Source organism: Microcaecilia unicolor, chromosome 4 (genome assembly GCF_901765095.1).
Source record: "Microcaecilia unicolor chromosome 4, aMicUni1.1, whole genome shotgun sequence".
NCBI classification, from domain to species: domain Eukaryota; kingdom Metazoa; phylum Chordata; class Amphibia; order Gymnophiona; family Siphonopidae; genus Microcaecilia; species Microcaecilia unicolor.
In genome coordinates this window covers 342,287,307-342,313,177 of record NC_044034.1, presented here as the reverse complement: position 1 = coordinate 342,313,177, position 25,871 = coordinate 342,287,307, and the positions used below count along the sequence as shown (strand labels likewise).

At 43.5% G+C, this 25,871-nt stretch overlaps 1 protein-coding gene across 1 annotated transcript in view; it reads right to left on the bottom strand.

Annotated features, from left to right (window-relative positions):
* IL10RB (interleukin 10 receptor subunit beta) overlaps nucleotides 1-18,953 on the bottom strand; it is a 64,793-nt gene extending 45,840 nt beyond the window's left edge. The window contains exons 1-3 of the mRNA XM_030202158.1: nucleotides 18,797-18,953; nucleotides 2,708-2,831; nucleotides 559-728 (exon numbers count right to left, since the gene is read on the bottom strand). Coding sequence (XP_030058018.1) covers nucleotides 559-728; nucleotides 2,708-2,831; nucleotides 18,797-18,848 — 346 coding nt within the window. The 5' untranslated portion in view covers nucleotides 18,849-18,953. The remainder of the gene's footprint in view (nucleotides 1-558; nucleotides 729-2,707; nucleotides 2,832-18,796) is intronic.
* Nucleotides 18,954-25,871: the final 6,918 nt, after the last annotated feature.

Genomic DNA, 25,871 nt, shown 5'->3' with positions numbered 1-25,871 from the left:
CATCCCAATCCCCCCTGAAGAAAAATTAATGCAGGCCAAAGCCACCCACCCCTATAGGCCACCCCAATCGTCTCTGGTGGTCTAATGGGGCACTCACTTCTGCCCAGTGTGGCAACCTATTCAAAATGGCTGCCACAGCTTCTTTTATGCTCTTAAATTTAGGAGTTTAGTGAAATTGGGAGTATAAAGTTATGCACTCAGCCTTCATCAATTTTCAAAGGCCAATTTATAAGCACAGATCTCAGTTAGAAACATAAATCCTTTGAATATCAGGCCCATAGTTGCCATGTTAGGCCACTTGCATGAACATAAATGAAGGCTAACAAAAATCAAGAAAACATAATCTGATGCCTTTTTATTGAACTAATTCAATATATTTCTTGACTACCTTGCAGGAAACACCTTCTCTTCTGACCTGCTCTCTAAAGCTAGTCAAGAAATGTACTGAGTTAGTGCAACAGAGGCATCAGCTCATTTTTAAAAATGTTTTCTTTGTTAACCTTTTTATATGTTTTTATCACGGAGAATTTCTTTTAGCAAGAAAACATAAAAGCTTACTTTGTGAAGCAGGAGTGAAGTGGATTTCCACCCAGTCTGAGGTACTGTTCTGGACCTCAGCCCTCACACGCACAAAATAGGAACCGAAAAAAGACAGCGATGAAAAATCACACTCAAGCTTGTTAATATTCAGGCAAGTTGATCTGTATGGGGGTACTGAATCAAAATGACTGAAAAAATGAAAAAGGAAACAGAAAAAGAAACACACATTACATTTTTCTTCTCAAGATAACCAATTTAACACATACATACTGATTCTCCCGCCACTCTCTATCTCAGTTGATAACACCCTCATCCTCCCCGTCTCATCTGCCCGCAACCTCGGAGTCATCTTCGACTCCTCCCTCTCCTTCTCTGCGCATATCCAGCAGATAGCCAAGACCTGTCACTTTTTTCTCTATAACATCAGCAAAATTCGCCCTTTCCTCTCTGAGCACACCACCCGAACTCTCGTCCACTCTCTCATTACCTCTCGCCTTGACTACTGCAACCTACTCCTCACTGGCCTCCCACTTAGCCATCAATCCCCCCTTCAATCCGTTCAGAACTCTGCTGCGCGTCTTATCTTCCGTCTGGACCGATATGCTCATATCACCCCTCTCCTCAAGTCACTTCACTGGCTTCCGATCAGGTACCGCATACACTTCAAGCTTCTACTACTAACCTACAAATGCACTTGATCTGCAGCCCCTCATTACCTCTCTACCCTCATCTCCCCTTACGTTCCTACCCGAAACCTCCGCTCAAAGGACAAATCCCTCCTTTCAGCACCCTTCTCCACCACCGCCAACTCCAGGCTCCACCCTTTCTGCCTCGCCTCACCCTATGCTTGGAATAAGCTCCCTGAGCCCATACGCCAAGCCCCCTCCCTGCCCATCTTCAAATCCTTGCTCAAAGCCCACCTCTTCAATGTCGCCTTCAGCACCTAACCTTTTACCTCTACTCAGGAAATCTAGACTACCCAGCTTGACATTTCGTACTTTAGATTGTAAGCTCCTTTGAGCAGGGACTGTCCTTCTTTGTTAAACTGTACGGCGCTGCGTAACCCTAGTAGCGCTTTAGAAATGTTAAGTAGTAGTAGTAGTAGTCTATAAATGGAGACTCACTCTCATAGTTTCCACATGTAATACTCAAGAAAACTGGAACCAGACATTAGCGAATGAGCTCACTGGCTGGACCATGTGATCTGATTTCTACCTGCTTACTCTGCTACCAAAGATTTCGGCCCGTAATCATCCTCACTTTTGTTAATACTTACAACCATTAGGAGAGATGATAAGTAAGCTTGTTTTTCTGAAGTAGGCTGTGAAAACTATAAGGCTGTTTATACCTATTCTGCATGCTGGTTTCGATTCTTTAATTAGTAATTTTTCAGTTTGTATTTCTCATCTGTTCATTACTTTTTATTCTTTAATCTTTTTTGGGCTGCATTTCGATTAAAATTTGTAATTGTGATTAATCGCATGATTAAAGGTTTGTTTTTGTTTTTTTTTTACCACCTGCAGGTCCTTGTGACTTTGGGCAACGGAGGGTTAAGTGACTTGCCCAGAGTCACAAGAAGCTGCAGTTGGGGGGGGGGGGGTGACCTCATACCTTTAATTGCATTAATAGCAATTAAATGTTTAATCAAAATGCAGCCCGAAAAGATCTTCTGGAAGTTGGCTCCTATGTCTTTGAGTACCCCTTCCCGGTCAGGTATTCAGGATATCCACAATGAATATGCATGAACTTGATTTGCATACACTGCCTCCATTATATGCAAATTTCTTTCATGCTTCTTTATTGTGGATATCCTGAAAACCTGACTGGAAAGGGGTACTCAAAGACATAGGAGCCAACTTCCAGGACATAGGAGCCCAATGGAGTCAAGGAATTTATTCAATATTAAGGGTGCTCAAGCACCCACTGAGGCAGCTTCTATGCTCCAGGAAGAGACTTGAGAAACACTGTTCTAGATCAAATAGGTTGCAGCTGAAAAAGGATAATTTATTGTGAATTTGGACGGCTGAATAAGACAGAGAGTTAAGAGGGAGTTGTAGGAAAAAGCAAGCCAATATATTGGGAAATAAGAGAGGACATGGATAAGTGAGATGAAGGATATTATAAGATAAACACTTTCAATCTCTTATACTGTAAATCCCAAACTTACTTTGTGTATTCTACTGTATATGTTATATTCTCTAAGTGTGATATGGGTGGATCCCATTTCAGGATATTCTTCAAATTTATCGACTCCATTCTTACATTGCGTGGATTGGGCACTTTCCCAGATACTGTAAGGAATAAAAAAGTTCAGTAAATATTTTCCAAATGACAGACTTAATATTTGGTACTCAACCTTTGGTACAGGTATCTGGAATACTCCACAAAGTATGGAACTCAAGAGACTTAACTTTTTCATTCAAAAACATTGCCACCATGGTAATATTACTGAGTAATAACAGTAAGACTCACTGTCTTATATTATCGTCTCAACATAAACAAATACAAGCCTACTACTTTAAATACCCCAACGTTTCTCTACCTATCTCGGACAGTCTGAAATTATTAGGGATTACAATTGACTGACACTTAACACTGGAGTCCCAAATAACTCACACCACGAAGAAAATGTTTTATTCAATGTGGAGACTTAAGTGAATTAAACCTTTTTTTTCCCGTGATGTCTTCCGCAATTTGATACAATCTATGGTTTTAAGCCAGATGGACTACTGCAACGCAGGGGCATATCTGAGGTTCGGTGGTAGGGGGGGCAGGGGCTAGAGGGGGCACATTATAGCCCCCCCCCGGCCGCTGCCACCCCCCTACCACCGTCAACCCTCCCCCCCTACCGCCGTCCGCTTCCTGCTGTCGGTACCTTTAAAAATATTACTTCAGCTGGCGGGGGACCCCAACCCCCGTCAGCCCAGCCGAGGTCTTGTTTTAAGTTCTTCTTCCTCGTACTGTTTAAAGCTGCATCCCTTCCAGTTTCGGACGGAGTCTGACGTCACACTTATTTTTAAAGGCACCGGCAGCAGGAAGCGGACCTCGGCGGGGGTAGGTGACGGCGGTAGGCGGGGGAGGGTTGACGGCGGTAGGGAGGTCCAGGGCGAAATCTGCGGGGGCCCAGACCCCTGTGGCCCCACGCAGATACGCCCCTGCTGCAACGCTATATATGCAGGCTGCAAGGAACACCTACTCAATAAATTACAGACTGCTCAGAACACTGCGGCAAGACTGATCTTTGGAAAATCTAAATTTGAATCAGCCAAGCCCCTTCGCGAAGAACTTACACTGGCTTCCCATTAAAGAACGAGTTGCCTTTAAGATCTGCACCTTAATTCACAGGATAATTTAAGGGGAAGTTCCAGAATATATGGTTGAACTGGTTGACTTACCACCTAGAAATAGATCCAATCTCTCACGATCCTACTTGAATCTACGTTACCCAGACTGTAATGGCCTCAAGTACAAATCCATTCACGCTTCCAACTTCACATTTATAGGCACGCAATTGTGGAATGCTCTACCCAAATCAGCCAAATGTACCCAGACCTACTTAAAAATTCAGAAAACTATTGAAAACTGTACTGTTCAAAAAGGCTTATTCTCTAGGCTCAACATAATCCAAATTAACTTCTAGTCTAATCAAAGATTTAATGGACACTAATTATATTATTATCTTTCACATATCGTTTGTTTCAAATGTTGCTAAATATCTTATTTTTAAACTGTAAAAATGTACCAAATGCACTGTAGCCTTTTCTACAGATACTTGTAAGCCACATTGAGCCTGCAATTGGTGGGAAAATGTGGGATATAAATGTATTAAATAAATAAATAAGAGGCAAGACGTTAACAGGATCTTGTATTCAGTTAAATCCCTAGTCCTAAGGACATACCTATAATTCTTTTATATACCATACTGAATTCAACTATATAGCAGTGAGAACTAGGGAAGTCAGGTTCAAATCCCACTGTGGCACCTTGTGGCCTTGGACAAGTCACTTAACCCTCAATATTTCTCAGGTATAGACTTCAATTGTAAGTCCTCTGGTTGCTATCAACTCTTCTCTCGCTCCCCGCACCCCTCCCCACTCTAGTACATGCACACATAGGCGGTCGGTGGCCCAACTGTTTGGTGGGGCTTAAATCCATAATTGTGATAACACGCAGAAAAAATAAATAAAAATAAGTCACAATTAATACCTTTTATTAAACTTAGATATTAGATATGTATCATATGTCAAAGAATAAAGTGGTTGCTCAAAGCATATTCTAACCACAATCGCTCAACTGCAAAACACTATGCACAACTTTGTCCAAAAAACACACTCAGAACCTTACTGTACCATAAATATTACACTGGGCAGAACCTAATACACCAATATACCACCCATACGGAAAATGCAGACCGTCAACAATATGAAACAAGGGATCATATCATCACAATTCTCATGTAGAGCCACAAAACACCCTAATTCATGTTTAATGTGGGATAAAATGCCATAAATAAGTAAATAAATATAAACTTTTAATGTTGAGCACCTGATTCTCAAAGTGGACATATTCCAAACACTATAATGAAAATAAAATGATCTTTTCTACCTTTGTTGTCTGGTGACTTTTTCTGATCATGCTGGCCCAGTATCCGTTCTGCTGCTATCTGTCCTCAGTGCAGGTCAGGAAGTCATCCTCGTTAAATATCTCCCTGGCAACCCAGGACACCTCCAGCCAACCCCCCCCCCCCCCCTGCTTTCCCAGCAGTAAGGTAAACAAATCATAAACCAATTTCTACAACTGTTAGAGGGCTTTCACTGCAGCTCCTGCTGTGAGGATGGAGGTAAATCAACAATTTAATCCCCTCAGAGCAGTTGGACTCCACAGCTGATCCATTCTGCTGCAGCAGGGGGGAGGCTTAGCCTCTCCAAGCCTCTTATACCGGGCGCCTATGCATGCACAGTACTCCGGCAAGTTCCATGTGCTCTTCACACTCAGGAAATCTATCCATCATGCAGTTTCTCATATGCTGACTGCAGTACTATATGCCCAGAGGGGTAAGGCGTCAAGATAACTGCCCCATACTTTCAGGAGAATCCCAGCATTTTGGTGTACATAGCCTCAATCCTTGCTTTTTCATCACCATTGAATCACATAGCATATTTTCAAAGCACTTAGCCTTCCAAAGTTTCATAGGTTTCTATGGAACTTTGGAAGGCTAAGTGCTTTGAAAATATGTATCAAGATTGTGAGCCCACTAGGGACAGAGAAAGTACCTGTATGTAATATGTAAACCGCTTTGGTTGCATCACAAAGGCGAAATACCAAGAATCTAATAAACAACTGCATCAAGAAAGGTGGAGAGGCTGCTCTCCAGCACATCAAAATACACTTCCTAGCTGGCAAGTGTGCCTTCCATCCTAACAAACAATGTACCCATTTATTGGCAGGTGATTTATTGAGAGCAAATCACCTAACAAACGCATCTTAGGTTTCATTGACATCTGCATCCCTGCTACCTGTATTATGTTTAAATCATTTTTATTGATGACAATCAGAACATATACAATTCCGTATTGATTCCATCATCAGTTCCATTTTTATTCCCTTCCCACCCTCTCCTCCCCCCCACCCTCCCCTCTTCCCCCCTCTTCTCCCTTCAAACTATCTTATACATACAGAGTTAACCATTAGTTATGAATTTGGCTACATATTCAACAGTTGGCTTCGTGCAGCCGGGGATAGAGTCCTCAAAAATGGGGTCCATCTTGTCAAAAATTGATCGAGTTCTTGACTTGGTCGGTCTTTGCAGTTTAATCTCTCCATTCTTAGAAGGAAAATCATCTGGGCCCGCCATGTTTGGATCCGCGGCCCCTTTGCTTCTAACCAATCCACAAGAATGGTCTTTTTTGCCACCATCACTGCCCGTTTCCTGCTACCTGTATTAAGTACTGCACCACCCTCATCTGGAATTGTTGGATGGAGGGGGGGGCAAAGCCAAATGCATGCTCCATTGCGATCCCTTCTGCCTATTTTTGTCCCAATTCTATATATGGCGCTCAGAATTGCGTGCGCAAATTTGGGCACAGACCCAACGTGCACATGCAGTTTAATTGAGAAACAAGTTGATTAGTGCAGATAATTGGACGCTAATAATCAATTGGTATTGTAGGGACAAAATAGGCCCTGCATAAGGCACTATTTATTTATTTGCATTTGTATCCCACATTTTCCCACCTATTTGCGGGCTCAGTGTGGCTTACAATACATTGTAAATGATGGAAGTGCAATTGGTTGCAGTACAGTTATGAGTTACATTGTGAAGAGTTATATAAGACAGAGTAAATTCAGGATATTATTAAGGGATAGAACAGTGGAATATAACAGTGGTGAGTTGAGAGGGGGACAAAACAGTATCGAGGGAACAGGGAGGTCTGACAATTTTATCTGTGGGTAGGGTTTAAGAGTGGTGAGAGCGCGGGAGAAGAGATTTCAGAGAGTGTATTGGTGCGTGTCTATGAGATTGTATGGGCTTCATGTGTTTTGATCCTTGCCGTAGATTTTCTCAAACAGATAAGTCTTTAGTAGTTTGCGGAAGTCGGTCAGTTCGTAGATCGTTTTCAGGCTGCGTGTAGTGTATTCCAGAATTGTGTGCTCATGTATGCGAAAGTCGATCCGTGCAGTACTTTGTATTTTATGCCTTTGCACTTAGGGAAATGGAGATTGAGGAAGGTTTGGGACGATCTTTTAGTGTTTCTGGGTGGCAGGTCAATTAGGTCGGACATGTATGCAGGGGCTTCACCGTGAATGATTTTGTGGACTAAGGTGCATACTTTAAAAGTGATGCGTTCCTTGAGTGGTAGCCAGTGTAGTTTCTCCCGTAAGGGTTTTGCACTTTCGTATTTCGGTTTTCCGAAGATTAGTCTGGCTGCTGTATTCTGGGCTGTTTGAAGTTTCTTCAGTATTTGTTCCTTGCATCCTGCGTATAATGAGTTGCAATAGTCCAGGTGACTGAGTACGAGTGATTGCACTAGACTGCGGAAGACAGATCTTGGAAAGAATGGTTTAATTCTTTTCAGTTTCCACATGGAGTAGAACATTTTTTTTGTTGTGTTGTTCGCATGAGTCTCAAGAGTTAGGTGGCGGTCGATAGTGACTCCAAGGATTTTTAAAGTTTCTGAGATTGGCAGAATTAGTTTAGGTGTGTTGATGGTGGTAAATTTATTTGTGTTGTATTGGGAGGTAAGTATGAGGCATTTAGTTTTTTCTGTATTCAGTTTCAGTTGGAATGCATCTGCCCAGGTGTTCATGACATGTAGACTTTGGCTGATTTCGTTAGAGATTTCATTGATGTCTTTTTTGAATGGAATATATATCGTTACATCATCGGCATATATATGTGGATTAAGGTTATGGTTAGATAAAAGTTTTGCCAGGGGGGTCATCATTAGATTGAAAATAGTTGGTGAGAGGGGGGATCCTTGCGGTACTCCACAATCAGGTGTCCATGCAGCTGACGTAGTTGAGTTTGATGTGACTTGATATGAACGTGAGGTTAAGAACCCCTTGAACCAGTTTAGAACATTACCTCCGATGCCAAAGTATTCGAGAATGTGTAATAGGATTTCGTGGTCTACCATGTCAAAGGCACTTGACATGTCAAATTGTAGCAGGAGTATATTGGTGCCGGTTGCAATCATTTGTTTGAATTTGGTCATTAGGGTAATTAACACTGTTTCTGTGCTATGATTTGACCGGAATCCTGATTGGGAGTCATGTAGTATGGAGAACTTGTTGAGGTAGTTTGTGAGTTGTTTGGTAACCATCCCTTCGGTTATTTTAGTTATTAATGGTATAGATGCTACTGGTCTGTAGTTTGTTATTTCGCTTGTGTTTTTCTTTGTGTCTTTGGGTATTGGGGTGAGTAGAATATTTCCTTTTTCTTTTGGGAAAAGTCCGTTTTGTAGCATGAAATTCATGTGGTTAGTTAGGTCTATTATGAATTGTTGAGGGGCTGATTTCATGAGGTTGTTTGGGCAGGTGTCTAGTTTGCATTGGGATTTGGCTATGTAGCACTATGAACCTGACTGACTTTCTTGTAACAGACTTAGACCAGTGTCAGTTCCTATGCAGAGGTCTGTTCGCAGACCTCAGGCACACTGCTGATACGTCAACTCACCTGAAAATGATCAACGAAGTAATAAATTTCCGCAAATCTCTGAAAACCTCTCTCGTCAACAAGGCCTACCACGATAACCCTTAACTAACCGTAACACAACACCTACACACCTTTACTCAGAATGTCTCTTTCGATAACTGCTTGACCAGACCCTCGTGTTTGTCTTGATTTCTTTGTAACACCAATTGTACCCTTTACCCTGGTATGGCGATGCCATAACAGGTCTTTGTAAGCCACATTGAGCCTGCAAATAGGTGGGAAAATGTGGGATACAAGTGCAATAAATAAATAAAGCTGGGGGACTTCATGGTCAGAAGAAATCAGTTGTTTGGTCCTCCAAAAACACAACACTGGAAAACGTCAGACTTTCTTATTCTAGTCAGCATGGCAACACACCAGAGGAAAGGGCTGTTATCTGGGGCAATTCATGCGAGAGCTGCTAGCAGTTGGCCTGAGTCAGCCACATGATGAAGGCTCGTTAATCTGTGGCATCACCTGTTTACATGTTTTTGCCTGGCTGTGGAGAACTTACTTGCTGACTGACTGGGACTACCTGCTGTTGATCGACCATCTAGAGAAAGCGAGTGTCTGCCAGACCAGCTTTGCTGCCTGCTTCTTTCATCAACTCCCTGACTGACTTCAGTTCCTCATGACCTGATGACCCCCGGTAAATGTGGGCGCTAGAGGCCACTAGCACCTGAACAGCACCCACGTTTACCTTCGCACCTATGATCAGAGGAGTCTGGTGCAACTAATGGCGCCTGCACCAGGCAATAGCACAGAGCTCATTTAAATTAGATGTAAATGAGCTCTGTGGTATTCGACCCTTATGATCAGAGAATACGGGAACTCCAGCCCCCTGACCCCCCAACACAAGGGCACAAGGAACCCCCCTAACACCCCCCAAAAAAATCCCTGATGGCCCAGTGGCCATCCCCCACCCACCTTGGTGGTCTAGTGAGCCCACCCACCCCTATACCTCCACAATGGAGGAGAAAGTAGCACTCCCTCCTTTTCCAGGGCTGCCTCCAAAATGGCAGCGCCCTGCCAGTGCATCCTGGGATGCGCTGCACGGTGCTTCCTTACCATATAAGGAACTCCCTTATATGGTAGGGAAGCCCCGCCCAGTGCATCATGCCACCATTTTGGAGGGAGCCCTGGAGGACCACAGAGTGCTACTCCCTCCTCCATCGCTAAGGTACGAGGGCGGGCAGGCCTGCTACACCACCAGGGCGGGGGATTGGATTTGTAGCCCGCTGGGCCATAAGGGATTTTTTTTGGGTGGGGGTAGGGGTGCTGGAGGTCCACCAGATCTCCAGACCCCCATGCCCTTGGGGCAGGGAGGCCTGGAGGTTCACCGGACCTCCAACCCCCCCCCCCCTTGTCGCTTTCTGCAGGTGGCATTAGACCACCAGGGCCTCAGCGATAGGGTGGTCCGGGGGTCCTACAGAGCTCCATCTCCTGCGTTTGACAGTTCCGGGCTTTTGATAGCCTAGACCTGTCAAACAAGTATGGGAGGATTGCACCTGAACACAAATGCACAGGCACTATCCTCCCGCACTTTTACCCTATGATCAGCGGTAATAGCGTGCCTAAATTTTCATGCTATTAGCTCTGATCATAGGGGCGTTACTGCCCTGCACTGTTACGGCACTAATTTTAGAGCACTGCTTGGAACAGCGCAGGGCTTCTGATCATCGGGACATAAGTTTGTGTGGGGGAGCCTTTTCCATTGGTAGGGTTGCACGTCTCTCTTTTGCTTTATAGTGCCTAGGCTGTTAGGTGTCCTAATAATTCAGGACTAGGTGAAATTGTGTGTTATCTTTACTGCACCTTGATAGGTACTTAAAACTCAGTACTTTACCATCCTATCACTACGATATAATTTGTACCCCGGTATGACAGTGTCCCACTGGTTATCCTCCTTTCACCGGTCTCAGAAATGCCTATTATATCTAATTTTTCATTTAGTGCAATATATTCTAACTCTCCCATCTTATTTCTTAGGCTCCTGGCATTCGCATATAGACATTTCAAACTATGTTTGTTGTTCCTATTTACATCATGCTTAGTGCTTGACAGTATTAATTTGCAATCTTTTGTCTGATTTTTATTTTTATTTAAGGACACCTGATCTACTACAGTCTCTTTTGCAACCTCACTATCATTTTAATTGATAGTGAAGGGTAAAGCAAAGATGGAACATATAGACAGGTAAGAGAAAAGAGTTAGAAAGTAAGGTGACTGATTTAAAGAAAGTTGCATATGAGGTCAGAGAGATGGTTAAATATTATCTCAGCTAGGGTAGGACTAGATAAACATTTCCTGCTGCAGTATGTGCAGCCTGTATCACACCTTGTGTGTGTGAGTGAGACTAGCAAGTTAGTTACTTCTTCCATTAAAGGCTTGGTTGAAGAGCCAAGCTTTCACCTGCTTCCTAAAGTAGAGAGAGTCTTCTGTTAAGCAGAGCCTTTCAGGCAGTGCATTCCAGAGTGTGGGAGCTACTCCGGAGAAGGCTCGCTTGTGGGTATCACATCGTGTAATGTCTTTTGAAGAGGGTGTAATTAGTGATAGTCCTTGGGAGGACCTTAGTATCCTTAGCGGTGTGCGAAGGATCATCCTATTCTTCAGGTACTCAGGGCCATTCCTTTTCAGGGTCTTGAAGATCAGACATAGAGTTTTAAATTTAGCCCTGTATTGTACTGGTAGCCAATTAAGTTTTTGCAAAAATGGTGTGATGTGGTCACGTCGCTTGCAACCTTCTACGAGTCTTGCTGCTGCATTCTGAATCAACTGGAGCAGGCCCTTTGTAATCAGACCATTGCATAGAGCATTGTAGTAATCCAGTCTTTATGTTATCATGGCATGCACAACTGAGGTAAGATTTACCTTCTTCATGTAAGAAGAGAGGCAGCGTAGCAGTCACAAATAGTAGAAGCAGCGAAGGTTGCTTGGATTTGGGGAATCAGAGTAAGTGTTGACTCTAACTGTATTCCAAGGTTCCTGAGTTGTCATTTGAGGGGGAGTTTGTACTTCCCAAAAGGGATTTTGATGTCAGGTATTTATCCACTTGTGTTAGGGACCCAGAAAAGCTTGGTTTTACTTGGGTTCAGGCAAAGTTTGTTGTGTTTAGCCCAATCTTGAATTGATGTTAGACAGGTAATCAATGTATTCAAGGCTGTAGGTAAGTCATGTTCAATGGGTATGAGTAGCTGCACATCATCTGCATAGATGTAGAACTGAGTGTCCATTGACCGAATCAGCTCAGCTAGTGGCTTGAGGTAGATATTGAACAGAATAGGTGACAGTATCGATCCTTGTGGTACCCCGCAGGTCAGTGTCCATGGTGGTGATGAGTTGCTGCCAAACATTATGGATTGTTGCCTGTGTGATAGATAGGATCTGAACCAGGCAAGTACTGTTCCACTGATACCTGTTTCTGTCAGTCGTGCTAGCATGATATCATGATCCACAGTGTCAAAAGCTGCTGAGAAATCTAGCAGTACTAACATCGAGGCAAATCCCTTGTCTTGGTTTCTGTAAAGATCTTCTAGTAGGGATATGAGGACCGTTTCTGTTCCATAACCGGGTCTAAATCCAGATTGACATGGATCTAGCCAGTTTCTCTCTTCTAGCCAATCATTAAGTTGAACACAGACTGTTTGTTCTATGAGTTTCCCTAGAAATGGGATGTTGGATACTGGCCTGTAACTTTCAAGTTTGTCCTAGTCAAGGTTGTTTTTCTTTAGCAGAGGGCGAACCACTGCCCTTTTTAATGCTGTTGGTAGTTGCCCATTAGAAAGAGAGGCATTCACAACTTTTGTGGCACCCTCTATAAGGCCCATACTTGCCTGCTGCACTATCTTTGATGGGCAGGGGTCGAGGGAGCAGGTAGTTGGTCGAAGGTCTCTTAGGATTTTGTCAAGGCTCTCCTTTGTCTTTGGGTTAAAAAACTGTCCCATCTATCTCTGTCGGGTGGGGGGGGGGGGGGTGAGTTTGTGCAACCCTGGTTGACTGGTTGAGGACTGGGTGGGACTGCCTGTAAATCCTGGCGGAGACTTTTCATTTTGTTGGCAAAGTATGCAGCAAAATCATTGCAGTTCAGTTTAGACTGGGCAAGCTGGTTCTGTTGTGGGGGTTGCAGTAGGCTGTTTACTATTCTGAACAACTGCTTGGTTGAACTGGCAGCCTGTGCAATGCATTGAGAGAAATACTGTTTTTTTTTTACAATGTATTTTTTCTTTATTTTTCTCTGAATTTAACATTTTGAAAATTATGTAAATTAATTGCAAAAATTCCCCACGATATAGTAATTGTTCCCTTGTCACTGCTTAAGAGAACCAGAGAGCAGGCAGCATGGAGCACTGCTATTCCCGTCTCTTGGGATGCCTACCCTGGAAATGTATACTAGATATTAATATACATTTCTCATTACCAAAATATGAGTATGTATTTTTACTACTAGTACATATTTATTATCGGCATCCATCTTTTAGTTTGTTTGCATATGCCTTACCACTGGGAGCCAGGAAGTTTTGGTGGCTATGTAAAGACAGACTTGGAAAGAGAGAAAAATTACAGCAAATGGAGGAGGGGAGGAATAGGGGAAGAGAAAAATAGGAAAACTAAGAAGGGGAGCGTTAGACAGGAGAGCAGTATTAAGGAAAAACGTGGAGCAGGGGAAATAGGAAGGAGAACGATGTGAAGAAACAGTTTGATAATACAGAAGCAGACATGGAGAGGTCAACTGTAAAAAGAAGGGAGAGTTTGAAAGGCAATGGAAAGGGAAGGGGGAATCTTTGGAGAGGATAAGAAACAGGAAAGAGATCTGTGACAGAGTAGAAATTGAGCTGGGGAGGCACTGAGGGGATTATAGGCAGCTAAGTAACATAACATAGTAACATAGTAGATGACGGCAGAAAAAGACCTGCACGGTCCATCCAGTCTGCCCAACAAGATAACTCATATTTGCTGCTTTTTGTGTATACCCTACTTTGATTTGTACCTGTGCTCTTCAGGGCACAGACCGTATAAGTCTGCCCAGCACTATCCCCGCCTCCCAACCACAAGCCCCGCCTCCCACTACCAGCTCTGGCACAGACCTTATAAGTGTGCCCAGCACTATCCTCACCTCCCAACCACCAGCCCTGCCTCCCAACCACCGGCTCTGGCACAGACCGTACAAGTCTGTCCAGCACTATCCCCGCCTCCCAACCACCAGCCCCGCCTCCCAACCACCAAGTAGGAGATAAGAAAGAAAGTGGGGATTGGAGTTAGGGAAGGAGAATGAGCAATATGGAAGGAACTGGGGCTAGTGAAGAGATGACAAAGAAAAGTAGATGAGGGCTGGGGAGGGAGTAAGTATAAACGGTAGAAATTGTGTACTAGAAAGTGGGTAAAAAAAGACGGGGGGAATAAAAGCCTAGGAAGGAGCATCAGACAATGGCACAGAAGGGCTAGGGAGAAATTAAGAATGGGAGTATGAGCTGGTAAAGGGATGAAAGGAGGAGATGGGCTGGCTGGTAGAAAAACAAAAATGAAAATAACAAAAGAAACAAGAGATTGAGGACTGGAGGGTTAAATCTGAATGCAGAGAGATGGCACAAAAAATAAAATGAAAGAAAGAGTTGAGGGTAAGGTCAGTGTCTGAGAAGGGAGGAGAGAGAGACCATAGGGCAAAAAATTTCAGAAGAGTACAAGAAAGAAATATATGTTTTTATTTCTCCAATGTAACACTTTTATATACTGTCTAGCATATTGAGATTTCCAGTTCAACCTATATCTGCATATTTCTGTTTTATCACACACGCAACATACACATTTGAAAGTGTAGTATTTTGTTGTTGTGTAGTTTCTATATAGAGATCTGGAACATTTCAGCGGGTTCTATATTACCAGTAGGCAGTGACCTGGTGTTCCGTGATTCTTTCAGGAGCAATATGTCCAAATTAATTAGTTTTGCACCTACCATGACAGTAATGAACCTCACACTTAAGCCATGTATATGGAGTCTTATCTCATTCTCTCAAACTTACTGCTAACGCTCACCACAGTACTTTCCTTGTGTCAAAAGACAGCTTCTTTCTGGAGTTCATAAGATGTAACATTTATTTATATTATTTAGATTTTGCTCACACCTTTTTCAGTAGTAGCTCAAGGTGAGTTACATTCAGGTACTCTGGATATGTGTCTGTCCCAGGAGGGCTCACAATCTAAGTTTGTACCTGAGGCAATGGAGGGTTAAGTGACTTGCCCAAGATCACAAGGAGCAGCAGTGGGATTTGAACCAGCCACCTCTGGATTGCAAGACCGGTGCTCTAACCACTAGGCCACTCAGCAACATTCCATGTAGAATCACCAATAATAGCAACATTCTATGTAGAATCTCAAATAGTAGCAACGTTCGATGTTGCACTGCACTAACTACTAGGCTACTCCTCCACTAGCAACATTCCATGTAGAAGCCTGCCCTTGCAGATCAGCAATGCGGCCGCGCAGGCTTCTGTTTCTGTGAGTCTGACGTCCTGCAAGCCTGCAAGGGCAGGCTTCTACATGGAATGTTGCTACAGGAAAAGCAACATTAACATTCCATGTAGAATCTCAAATAATAGCAACAGAATTTCAAATAATTTATTTGGATTTTGCTCACACCTTTTTCAGTAGTAGCTCAAGGTGAGTTACATTCAGGTACTCTGGATATTTCTCTGTCCCAGGAGGACTCACAATCTAAGTTTGTACCTGAGGCAATGGAGGGTTAAGTGACTTGCCCAAGATCACAAGGAGCAGCAGTGGGATTTGAACCGGCCACCTCTGGATTGCAAGACCAGTGCTCTAAACACTAGGCCACTCCTCCACTCCACACGTATAGGCAACTTATCCAGCTGTGTTTGGAAATTCTTTTAGATCATGCCTGTGGCACCCAAACAGATGAAAAATATTTCTGTATCTTTCTATCACATTTTCTTCTAAGATTCATTGTGATATTTGAAGTGCTCCTTTTTTAGAGCTAGGGTGATGACTATTTGAGTCTTGTCAATGCCATTATGTTATGGGAAATTTACCACAGGGTCCTAGATTTACTTCCTCTTTTTTTTTTTTTTCTTACGTTTTTGTATTACTTCATCATGTGCCTGTCAGTGAAGTGAAACTATGTTGGTGTTACTGAGGTAATGACACCAATTCTACTGATAGGGGATAACAAATTTATACCGGAGTTGTTCTAATATCTTAACACACTAAAAACTCCAGTAATATACCAAAAACCTTACTTATTACAACACTTTGTTTTTACAAATCAGTTGACATAAGTCATCTCTCTAAATAAAACGCACCTCCAACATTCTGAAGCCTCCACAAGTCCCAACATTCTAAATGCATGGTGGTGAAACCAGGAATTCACCCATGAGTGTTGGCCCCACCCCCCGCATCAGACGTCATGACGTCGAGGGCGGACCAATGACACTCAACCAATCGCATCGCGAACCCGTTACTAAGCGACGGAACGTGACATAAGACACATCGCAGAACAATGAAAACCAGCAGCACACAGTTGCTATGCGACATCAACAGCAACGCTAAAAGGACCATATAGATCTCTGCTCTCCATACAAACAACGGACACGGTGGGCATAGGAGGGAAGGAAAAAAACCAGCACATACACACACACTCTCACTCTTAACTGGCTATAATGAGCAACTGACCTGCCACTATCACAGGCACTGCTAGCACCTCTCTGTCTCTCTCACACACATACAGACGGGACACAGAGGGGATGGAAGACAAGGAACAAATCGTTGGGTATGGAGGGGGCGACAGGGGAGATAAGGCAAGAACTGCCTCAAATGTTTGTGCTGTGCTATGTACAATTATAATGCTGTCTCTTCATTTTGACCCTACCCTTTCACACTCTCTTTCACACAGACGCACACACACACACTTACACTGTCTCTATCTCACACACCCACGCACATATACACACTCTCTCACACAGACACACAAACACGCCTCAAATGGTTCAGCTGTCCTATGTAAAATTTCACTGCTCTCTCTTCATTTTCACCCTACCTGTGCACACACTCTTTCACACAGAGACACACACACACACTTTCTCTGTGTCACACACACAGAGACACACATACATATACACACTCTCACTCTCTCTATAGCCTTGCTAGCGCCCGTTTCATTTGTTTACGAAACGGGCCTTTTTTACTAGTCTGACATCATGTTGACTCATCTGACATAATGTTGACTTATGTCAACTGATTTGTAAAAACAAAGTGCTGTAATAATAAAAAGTAAGGTTTCTGGTATATTACTGGAGTTTTTAGTGTTTTAAGTTACTGAGGTAATACCAGATCTATATATATAAAACTCACCCTCAACGTTCTATTGGCTGCTGACGTCACTGAAGCCAAGGTTCATATGTTCGAAGCTCCGAAGCCTCGAAAATCACAGTCTTTGGGCCCCGCCCTCGCGTCAAACGTTATGACGTTGAGGGCGGAGGCGGAGCAATTCACCGCCCTCGCGTCAAACGTTATGACGTTGAGGGCGGAGGCGGAGCAATTCACCCACATCAACGACGGGTGGGGAGGGGGGCCACAGGAAAGCCTTGCTAGCGCCCGTTTCATTGGCTCCAGAAATGGGCCTTTTTTTTACTAGTGTTTAATATTTGAGATCAGGCTGTCCATTTGTTGTTGTTGTTTTTTTTTTTTACAGTATCTTTCTTTGGGGGAAGCAGATTGTGATCAGTTACTCAAATCTTGGGTGATGAGTTTATGGGCCTGATCCTTAAGTCTTTGCACTGCATTTACTGGCACCTCATAGGTATAACCTGTACACTCTCTCCCACTTCCCCTTTTGCCTCTTCACATTCTATGGTTTAATCCCCACTGACAGCAGCAGGACAGCTGACTGGGTGGTTTGTGCCCAAAGCTTCTCTAACATTCTCATTCTGCAACTGGCACCTCTCCTACACAATTCATAGTAGCTCTGTGCTGCAAACATCTACAGAGCATCCATTACAGCTAACCTAACAGTGAAACCATATGGGCAGGAGAGGCCACAGAGGCAGGGAAGAGTAGGCGCTGACAGCAAAGTTGCAGAAGGGCCCTAAGCACGCGATCCTTGCTCTTCCACTTACTTCAAAATCCGTGGTGACAAAAGCACAGGCGCCTGCAAATGCGCCGGTATCACTATCTTTCTCACAAAGATTTCCCTACGCTATACTACCTTCCGAAAGCTCCCGCCATTCACTGATTGCAAGAATTAAATATCACTTTATGGCTGGCATCCCATTTTCAAGAATGACAAACAGCACCAGTGTGTTTATTGCAATATGAAGCAGTATAAAGTCTAAAAGCCTGGCCCTTGGCTTTTTTCCCACCTGTTCACCAGAGAGCCGTCAGCAAAACACTGAGAAGGTGTTCCAGAGATCTGAGGAAGAAGGGCAACCTTCGAAAGCTAATCAATAAATGTATTAAGTTATGTCCAATAAAAAAGGTATCGTCTTATTTTCTTTTCCATGTTTTATTTTGTTTGATTTCTATTGATAACAGAGAAGAAGAAATCTCATTCCCTTGTCTCACAAAAATACCATGCAGTCCGAACTGAGAAGTGTATTATACACATACACAATGATGATTAAGAAAAAAAAGGAACAAGGCGACCTTCTCTTTCTGCTGAATAAAACAATCACCTTTGTTTTAAAACTCGATCGTCAAGCTTGGAAAACGCATTGCAATTTAGGTTGTTCAGATGAGGCAAAGTTCTTTCATTTAGTTGCACAAGTTAGACTCAAATTATACAAGATCAAGTCACACTATATAATATGTACTACTGAACTGTAATGATAAACCCATTCCTTAGAGAATCATTAATTCGGCCGGTGAAATAGTTTAGGAAAGTCTTGACGTTCCCCTTCTTTCCACGTGAGAATATGAAACGAGTTAAGCATGTCTTTACTCCCCCCCCCCCCCCCCCCCCCCGCGCGGAAATAAAAGGCAGAACTTAGAATCTGGCAAAACCCACTATCTACCAAAAAGAGCTCTGAAAGGTCAGAAATCATCGCTCCCACTCACCTGGCAATACAAGGCAGGCGGAAAGCAGACTCCAGAAGCAGTAAGACATCATCAGAGAGACTTGACTCTCGCCCTCTGCTCTCCACCTCTGTAAGATGAGATTTCTGAAGTCAAGAAGTAGTCAAAAGACTTACAGGAAAAGCCGAGCTCTGCACAGGTGGGCGGGGCCTTAGGGCAGGGAAACACAGCCACCATCACCTGACCAATCCCTGCTTGTTTGCTAAGTGTGTGTAGGTGACTTCCGCTCTTTCTTCAGGAATTCAAAGCTTTTCACAGAACACAAGCCGAGGTGTAAGACGCGTAGGAGTTGCAACCTTCCTCCCTCTCCTCCCCCCCCCCTTTCACTTGCGCCTTGGGCGACCCATGATGAACGCCTAGACAGAGTCAGATCATGCCCTAAAGGGTTTTCTACAGTTTTGTGCCTATCATGAGTAGAGAGGTGTGGTAGCCGTGTTAGTCCACTCTTAAAGGTTATCAATAGAAATCAAACAAAATAAAACATGGAAAAGAAAATAAGATGATACCTTTTTTATTGGACATAACTTAATACATTTCTTGATTAGCTTTCGAAGGTTGCCCTTCTTCCTCAGATCGGAAATAAGCAAATGTGGTAGCAGATAGTATATATGAGAGAAACATCAAAGCATTACTTTGACAGTCTGACAGAGTGGGAGGATTGGGGGTATGCCGTGGCGTACCTAGGGTAGTTGACACCCGGGGCCGGTCATTTTTTAACACCCCACCCCCCCCCCCAAATCCAGTACTAGGCATGCCGAGAATACGTCTAAAGACAAAAATAATGTGGGCTGCCGAGTGCTACCTGCTTCACGGATCAAGTGGAGCGCCCTTCTGATATTGTCAAACGTTTGCCGTCCCGTGATGAAGCCCACCTGGTCCCCATGTACCAATCTTGGCAGAAATTTTTGCAATCTTTTCGCTAGTATTTTAGTAAATATCTTATAATCGGATCCCAAAAGCAAGATCGGACGATAAGAGCCACACCGTTGCGAATCTTTTCCCAGGTTTGTGTAATACTACCACCTCTGCCAGCCTCCACGTGTAGGGTAACTCAGACTGATGTTCAATTTCATTAAAGGCTCGTACCAGTAGGGGCACCAACAATTTACTATAGCATTGATAAAACTTATTTGTGAACCCATCTGGTCCTGGGGCCTTGCCAGTAGGCAGGTCTCCTATAGCCCACGCCACCTCCTTTGAAGTGATTGGTGCTGATAGGGCTTCAGCTTCTAGGTCTGATAGTTTAGGAAGCGCCGTCTGCTCAAGATAAGCTTGGGTTTCTTGTGGATCTACGTCCCCCTCTGCTTGATACAGGGTCTTATAAAAATCTAAAAAAGATGACTGTATGCTCTCTACCATTGTGCCAACATTATCCGCTGTATCTATAATAGAAGGAATATGAGTACTCATTGCCCATTTTTTCAACTTGTGGGCTAATAGTCTGGAGGCCTTATTGTATCTATTTTATTTTTGTTACATTTGTACCCTGCGCTTTCCCACTCATGGCAGGCTCAATGCGGCTTACATGGGGCAATGGAGGGTTAAGTGACTTGCCCAGAGTCACAAGGTGCTGCCTGTGCCTGAAGTGGGAATCAAACTCAGTTCCTCAGTTCCCCAGGACCAAAGTCCACCACCCTAACCACTAGGCCACTCCTCCACTGTTGCTACTATTTGTGATTCTACATGGAATGTTGCTATTCCACTAGCAACATTCCATGTAGAATCTCCAATAGTAGCAACATTCCATGTAGAATCTCCAATAGTATCTATTTTTGTTACCTTTGTACTCTGCACTTTCCCCTGCACTTTCCCATTAATGGCAGGCTCAATGCGGCTTACATGGGGCAATGGAGGGTTAAGTGACTTTGCCCAGAGTCACAAGGAGCTGCCTGTGCCTGAAGTGGGAATTGAACTCAGTGAGTTCCCCAGGACCAAAGTCCACCACCCTAAGGGTTCAGGCATCATTAATTCTACCTAAAAAAATTCTTAAAGAATGTTAAGTTTGACCAGTCATTTTCCATTTCTTCCACTTTATAATTAAAGAAAAGTATGCAATATTACAAGCAAGAAACAAAGAATAAAATAGGTACTATAGTCCACATCAAGGAGTGAAAAAAAGAAGAAGAAAATTCTCTCAAAATAGTCATATCTAGGCTTCAATCCAGTAAAAAAAAAAAAAAAAAGATACTGAGAAGTAGGGGTGGCAATTAGCGCGTTAATAATGCAATTAACGTGTTAATATTTTAACGCAGGAAATTTGTTTAAATGGCCGGCATGTTTAACACTGCCCTGCCCCTCACCCCCACCCAGCATTTACCTCATCTCCTCCTTCAGTCATTGATTGCCACACTGCCAACCTAGAAGACGTGCCAACTCCTGACCCCCCCCCCCCCCCCCGATGCAACTTCCTAGTGTGCTGAAAGCAAAGCTTCTGGGTCAGCACTGAACAGTCTCTTCAGGGAAGCGTGGAGACAGAGTGCCATGTTAGTAGCCCGTTCTCTGGACTGTCTCAATCTAACTTCCTTGGTCCACATCCTTCCAAGGTAAGGCCTACACTAGAGGCTGGGGGAAAGGGGGAGGGAACTTCTCTCAGATCTGTGATAGCGTGTACAGATTGCTAATGGGATTTCTCTGGCTAGAATCTTTTATCACAAACTTTTTTTTCTCCCAGAATTGCAGTACGAGATCATGAGAGAGCTGTGAGCCAAAATATATTGCTATTTGCTTTACAGAAATGTTATCATGAGAAGTAACACCTTCGTGTTTCATAGAATAATGTGCATTTTGGTTTAATTTCAGCACATGCTATTCTGTTTAGCCTACACTAATACAAAATAATATGTGTTAGTATTGTTAATTGAGGGGGAAGGAGGAGAGGAGGCAAGGATTACATCATCCTGGCAGCATGGGAAGGGAGACCAATTCTGTAGCATTCATTACATGAAAGGGAGAATAGGAACTAGGGCTGTACTGGGAGGGGGAAGGGGTATGGCTGGAGTTGTGCTGGGGGGGGGGGGGGGGGGGGGGGGGGGAGTGAAGTACCAGGACCTTCAGAGTTCCACTGTAAATTATAAGATTTTTTTTTACATCTTTTTTTTTTTTGCGTTCTAAGAGTGAATTTAGCTATAATGTAAACTGCCAGAATCATTAATAAATGGAAGTTACATGGAACTGTTGAAAATGAGGCAAGATCTAAAAACTAAGAAAAATCTCTGATAGAACTGCCTGGAACTGCAAAACATCCTCAGATCACTAAATGACTTATAGAAAAGTTTAGTTGTCCACAGTACAGCATGGCTTACACAACAATGATTTGCATAGGAGAGTTGTCAGAAGGAATCCTTAAACACAATGCCATTACAGAAATCATCTGAACTCGGGGCTGGACCTGCTTCAGCTGGCAGTATTTGGGGGGCAGTGGTGCAGCTCTGCTACATGCGAGAGCTTTTTCCTAGCATGGATTGCCATCGCTGAATCCCCACCTGTTCCCACACTAGCCCATGGAAGGTATAGTACTGTGTGGGCCCTGTAAGCCCAGGTGCATGCTTAAGCACTGTAGCACTGCCTTGTCCTACCCCCTTCTGAGGCAGACTAATGAGGCCTGCACTTTTTTTTTTTATCTCAGGGCCGGTACAGGAGAAGGTAGGGGTGGCAGTAGCCTGGAAGGGAGAAGATACTGGCTAACTGTGTGGGGAGGGGCTTAGAGAGAAACGGGAGATGCTGGTCCACTGAGCCACTGGGGGGTGGAGGGAGTTGGAAGGAGGAGATGCTGGCCAACTGGGAGGGGGAATTAGAGGGAAAGGGGAGATGCTGTGCTGGCCAACTAGGGGGGGGATAGAGGGGATGGGGAGATGCTAGACAACTAGGGGGGTTAGGGGGCAAGGGAGATACTAATCAACAGATGATGGGGGTTAAGAGGGGAAAGGGAGATGGAGAAATATGAAGGGAGAGTGGAAGACTTTAGGTAACCTCTGTGGAGAAGGCACACTGCTGAAGGTTTGCCTAGGGCATCTGATACCCTTGGGCCAGCCCTGGCTGGAATATGCAAAAGAACTTTGATAAGCCCGAAATTCTGCAACACAATTTAACCACAATTTGATAGATTAATTAACTAAATTTCAACATAAAGAAATTTGGAGATATGTGGATCCCAGATGATACATATGAGTGTCCATATTTCTACTTTGCAAACCTTCATTGTTCCCTAGTGAAGGATAATGTCTGAGTCATCTCAGTGGTTGCTAGAATTAACCATAATTTATTTTAATTTTTCCTATTTCCTTTCAAAAGGTCGAATTTAACTTGGTTGACAGGCTGTTTGCCATGAGTTAAGACTAGAGCTGTACCGAGTAGCATATTTTACTATTTGAGTGAATAGAAATAATTAAAAATATTATTTGGCTGAATACGAATAATGGTACATAAGTACATAAGTATTGCCATACTGGGAAAGACCAAAGGCCCATCAAGCCCAGCATCCTGTTTCCAACAGTGGCCAATCCAGGTCACAAATACCTGGCAGAAACCTAAATAGTAGCAACATTCTATGTAGAACCCCAAAGAGTAGCAAGATTCTAGAAGTCTAAAGAATAACAAGATTCCATGCAGAATGTCAAAGTATAGCAACATTCCATGTAGAACCCCAAAGAGTAGTAACATTCCATTCAGAATCCCAAGTACATAAGTGTTGCCATACTGGGACAGACCAAAGGTCCATCGAGCCCAGCATCCTGTTTCCAACAGTGGCCAATCCAGGTCACAAATACCCGGCAAGATCCCCAAAATGTACAAAACATTTTATACTGCTTATCTGAGAAATAGTGGATTTTCCCTAAGTCCATTTAATAACGGTCTATAGACTTTTCCTTTAGGAAGCCGTCCAAACCTTTTTTTATGTTTCAACAATTTTTATTGATGACAAATCAATGAATACAAATCCAGCAACAAAAAGACCAAAATTCCAATGTTAAAACAAGCATCAGGAACTGTAACAATACAAACAGTCATCTAACTTTTTAACAATTACTGCCACCCCCCCAACCCCTTCCCCCCCTTCCCCACCCGCCCCTTACCCTCCCTCTCCCAACTAGACGTGCTCTGATAGCCCAGGTGAGCCCCTTCCCCCCCCCTTCCAAACCTTTTTTTAAACTCCACTAAGCTAACCGCCTTTACCACATTCTCTGGCAACGAATTCCAGAGTTTAATGACACGTTGAGTGAAGAAACATTTTCTCTGATTCGTTTTAAATTTACTACATTGTAGCTTCATCGCATGCCCCCTAGTCCTAGTATTTTTGGAAAGCGTGAACAGATGCTTCACATCTACCCATTCACTCCACTCATTATTTTATAGACCTCTATCATATCTCCCCTCAGCCGCCTTTTCTCCAAGCTGAAGAGCCCTAGCCGCTTTAGCCTTTCCTCATAGGGAAGTCGTCCCATCCCCTTTATAATTTTTGTCGCCCTTCTCTGCACCTTTTCTAATTCCACTATATCTTTTTTGAGATGCGGCGACCAGAATTGAGCACAATATTCGCGGTGCGGTTGCACCATGGAGCGATACAAAGGCATTATAACATGCTCACGTTTGTTTTCCATTCCTTTCCTAATAAAACTTAACATTCTATTTGCTTTCTTAGCCGCAGCAACACACTGAGCAGAAGGTTTCAACGTATCATCAACGACGACACCTAGATCCCTTTCTTGGTCCGTGACTCCTAACGTGGAACCTTGCATGATGTAGCTATAATTCCGGTTCCATCACTTTGCACTTGCTCACATTAAATGTCATCTGCCATGTAGACGCCCAGTCTCCCAGTCTCGTAAGGTCCTCTTGTAATTTTTCACAATCCTCTCGCGATTTAACGACTTTGAATAACTTTGTGTCATCAGCAAATTTAATTACCTCACTAGTTACTCCCATCTCCCATTAAGCTTTAATATAACAAATAGTAAAAGAAGCAATGTGAAATCAGAGATCAAGTGTTTATTTCAGTAGAGACCCGGATTATTTTTATTCGAATTCAAATCACTTTTTGGCCAAATACAATTAATAATGTATTTGGGGCACAATCAAATCAAATATGAATATTCGGTACAGCCCTAGTTATGGCATGTCCAGTTAGTGGCAGATGGTCTACCTGGAGAAGCTAATGAGCTGGGAAAAGCGGACTGGGCATGCAATGACATCCAGGCATGAATCCAGAAACCAGGAAACTCAACAAAGCCAAGCATGGAACAGGAAGAAGGTCAGATAAGCAGAGGTTCCTAAGGATATATTCCAAGAGTGTCTTCAACTTTCAAAGGTTTAGTTTTCGATATTTGCTTAACTAATCTTTCACTAACCATAACAAGGCAGTGTTACATAAAAGCAAACACAAAGGGGGTAAAACTCAGTCTGCGATGACTCTCGGCATTGAATATCCGAGAGTCATTTATTTATTTATGAACATTTTTACCCCACTTTTTTCCACATGAAGCAGACTCAAAGTGTCTTACAATGCACAGGTGAATCAATTACAATTGCATTAGATAGAGGAGAAGGAACAGGGTAAGAAGGAAAAGTGAAAGGGAAGAGAGACCAAGATGGACCGTGGTAATCCAGATGCTGAGATGGACCAGAGTGGTACGAACAGTTCTCAGCAAGGCGATCCACAATTGGGAACTGTAGCAATACCCAGTAAGCGCAGACGAAGCGCAGAAGAAACAGCAGTATGCGGCCTGGAGAGTGGTAGTGGTATATGTACTTACCCAGAAGTTAACAGGGTACAGGCCAATATTCAGACCGGTGTCCGGTTAACTCAGGGAAGAAAATTAGGAGAGCCTTGGACTTGCCGTGTGCCAATTTGTCACTCCTAACGGAATACCGCGGGAGCCTGGCAGTAGTACTTCCCCCACCAAGTGCCATTTCTAGCGCTAAAAAAGCATTTGTATTTTTGTTTAGCACAGGGGCTTACCCGGTGGTAATCGGGCAGCCACGTGCGCTGCCTGGTTACGGCCAGGTTAGCGCAGGCGCTGCTACCGTCTCCTAAATAAAAAAAGCCTTGTACCCACTGTGG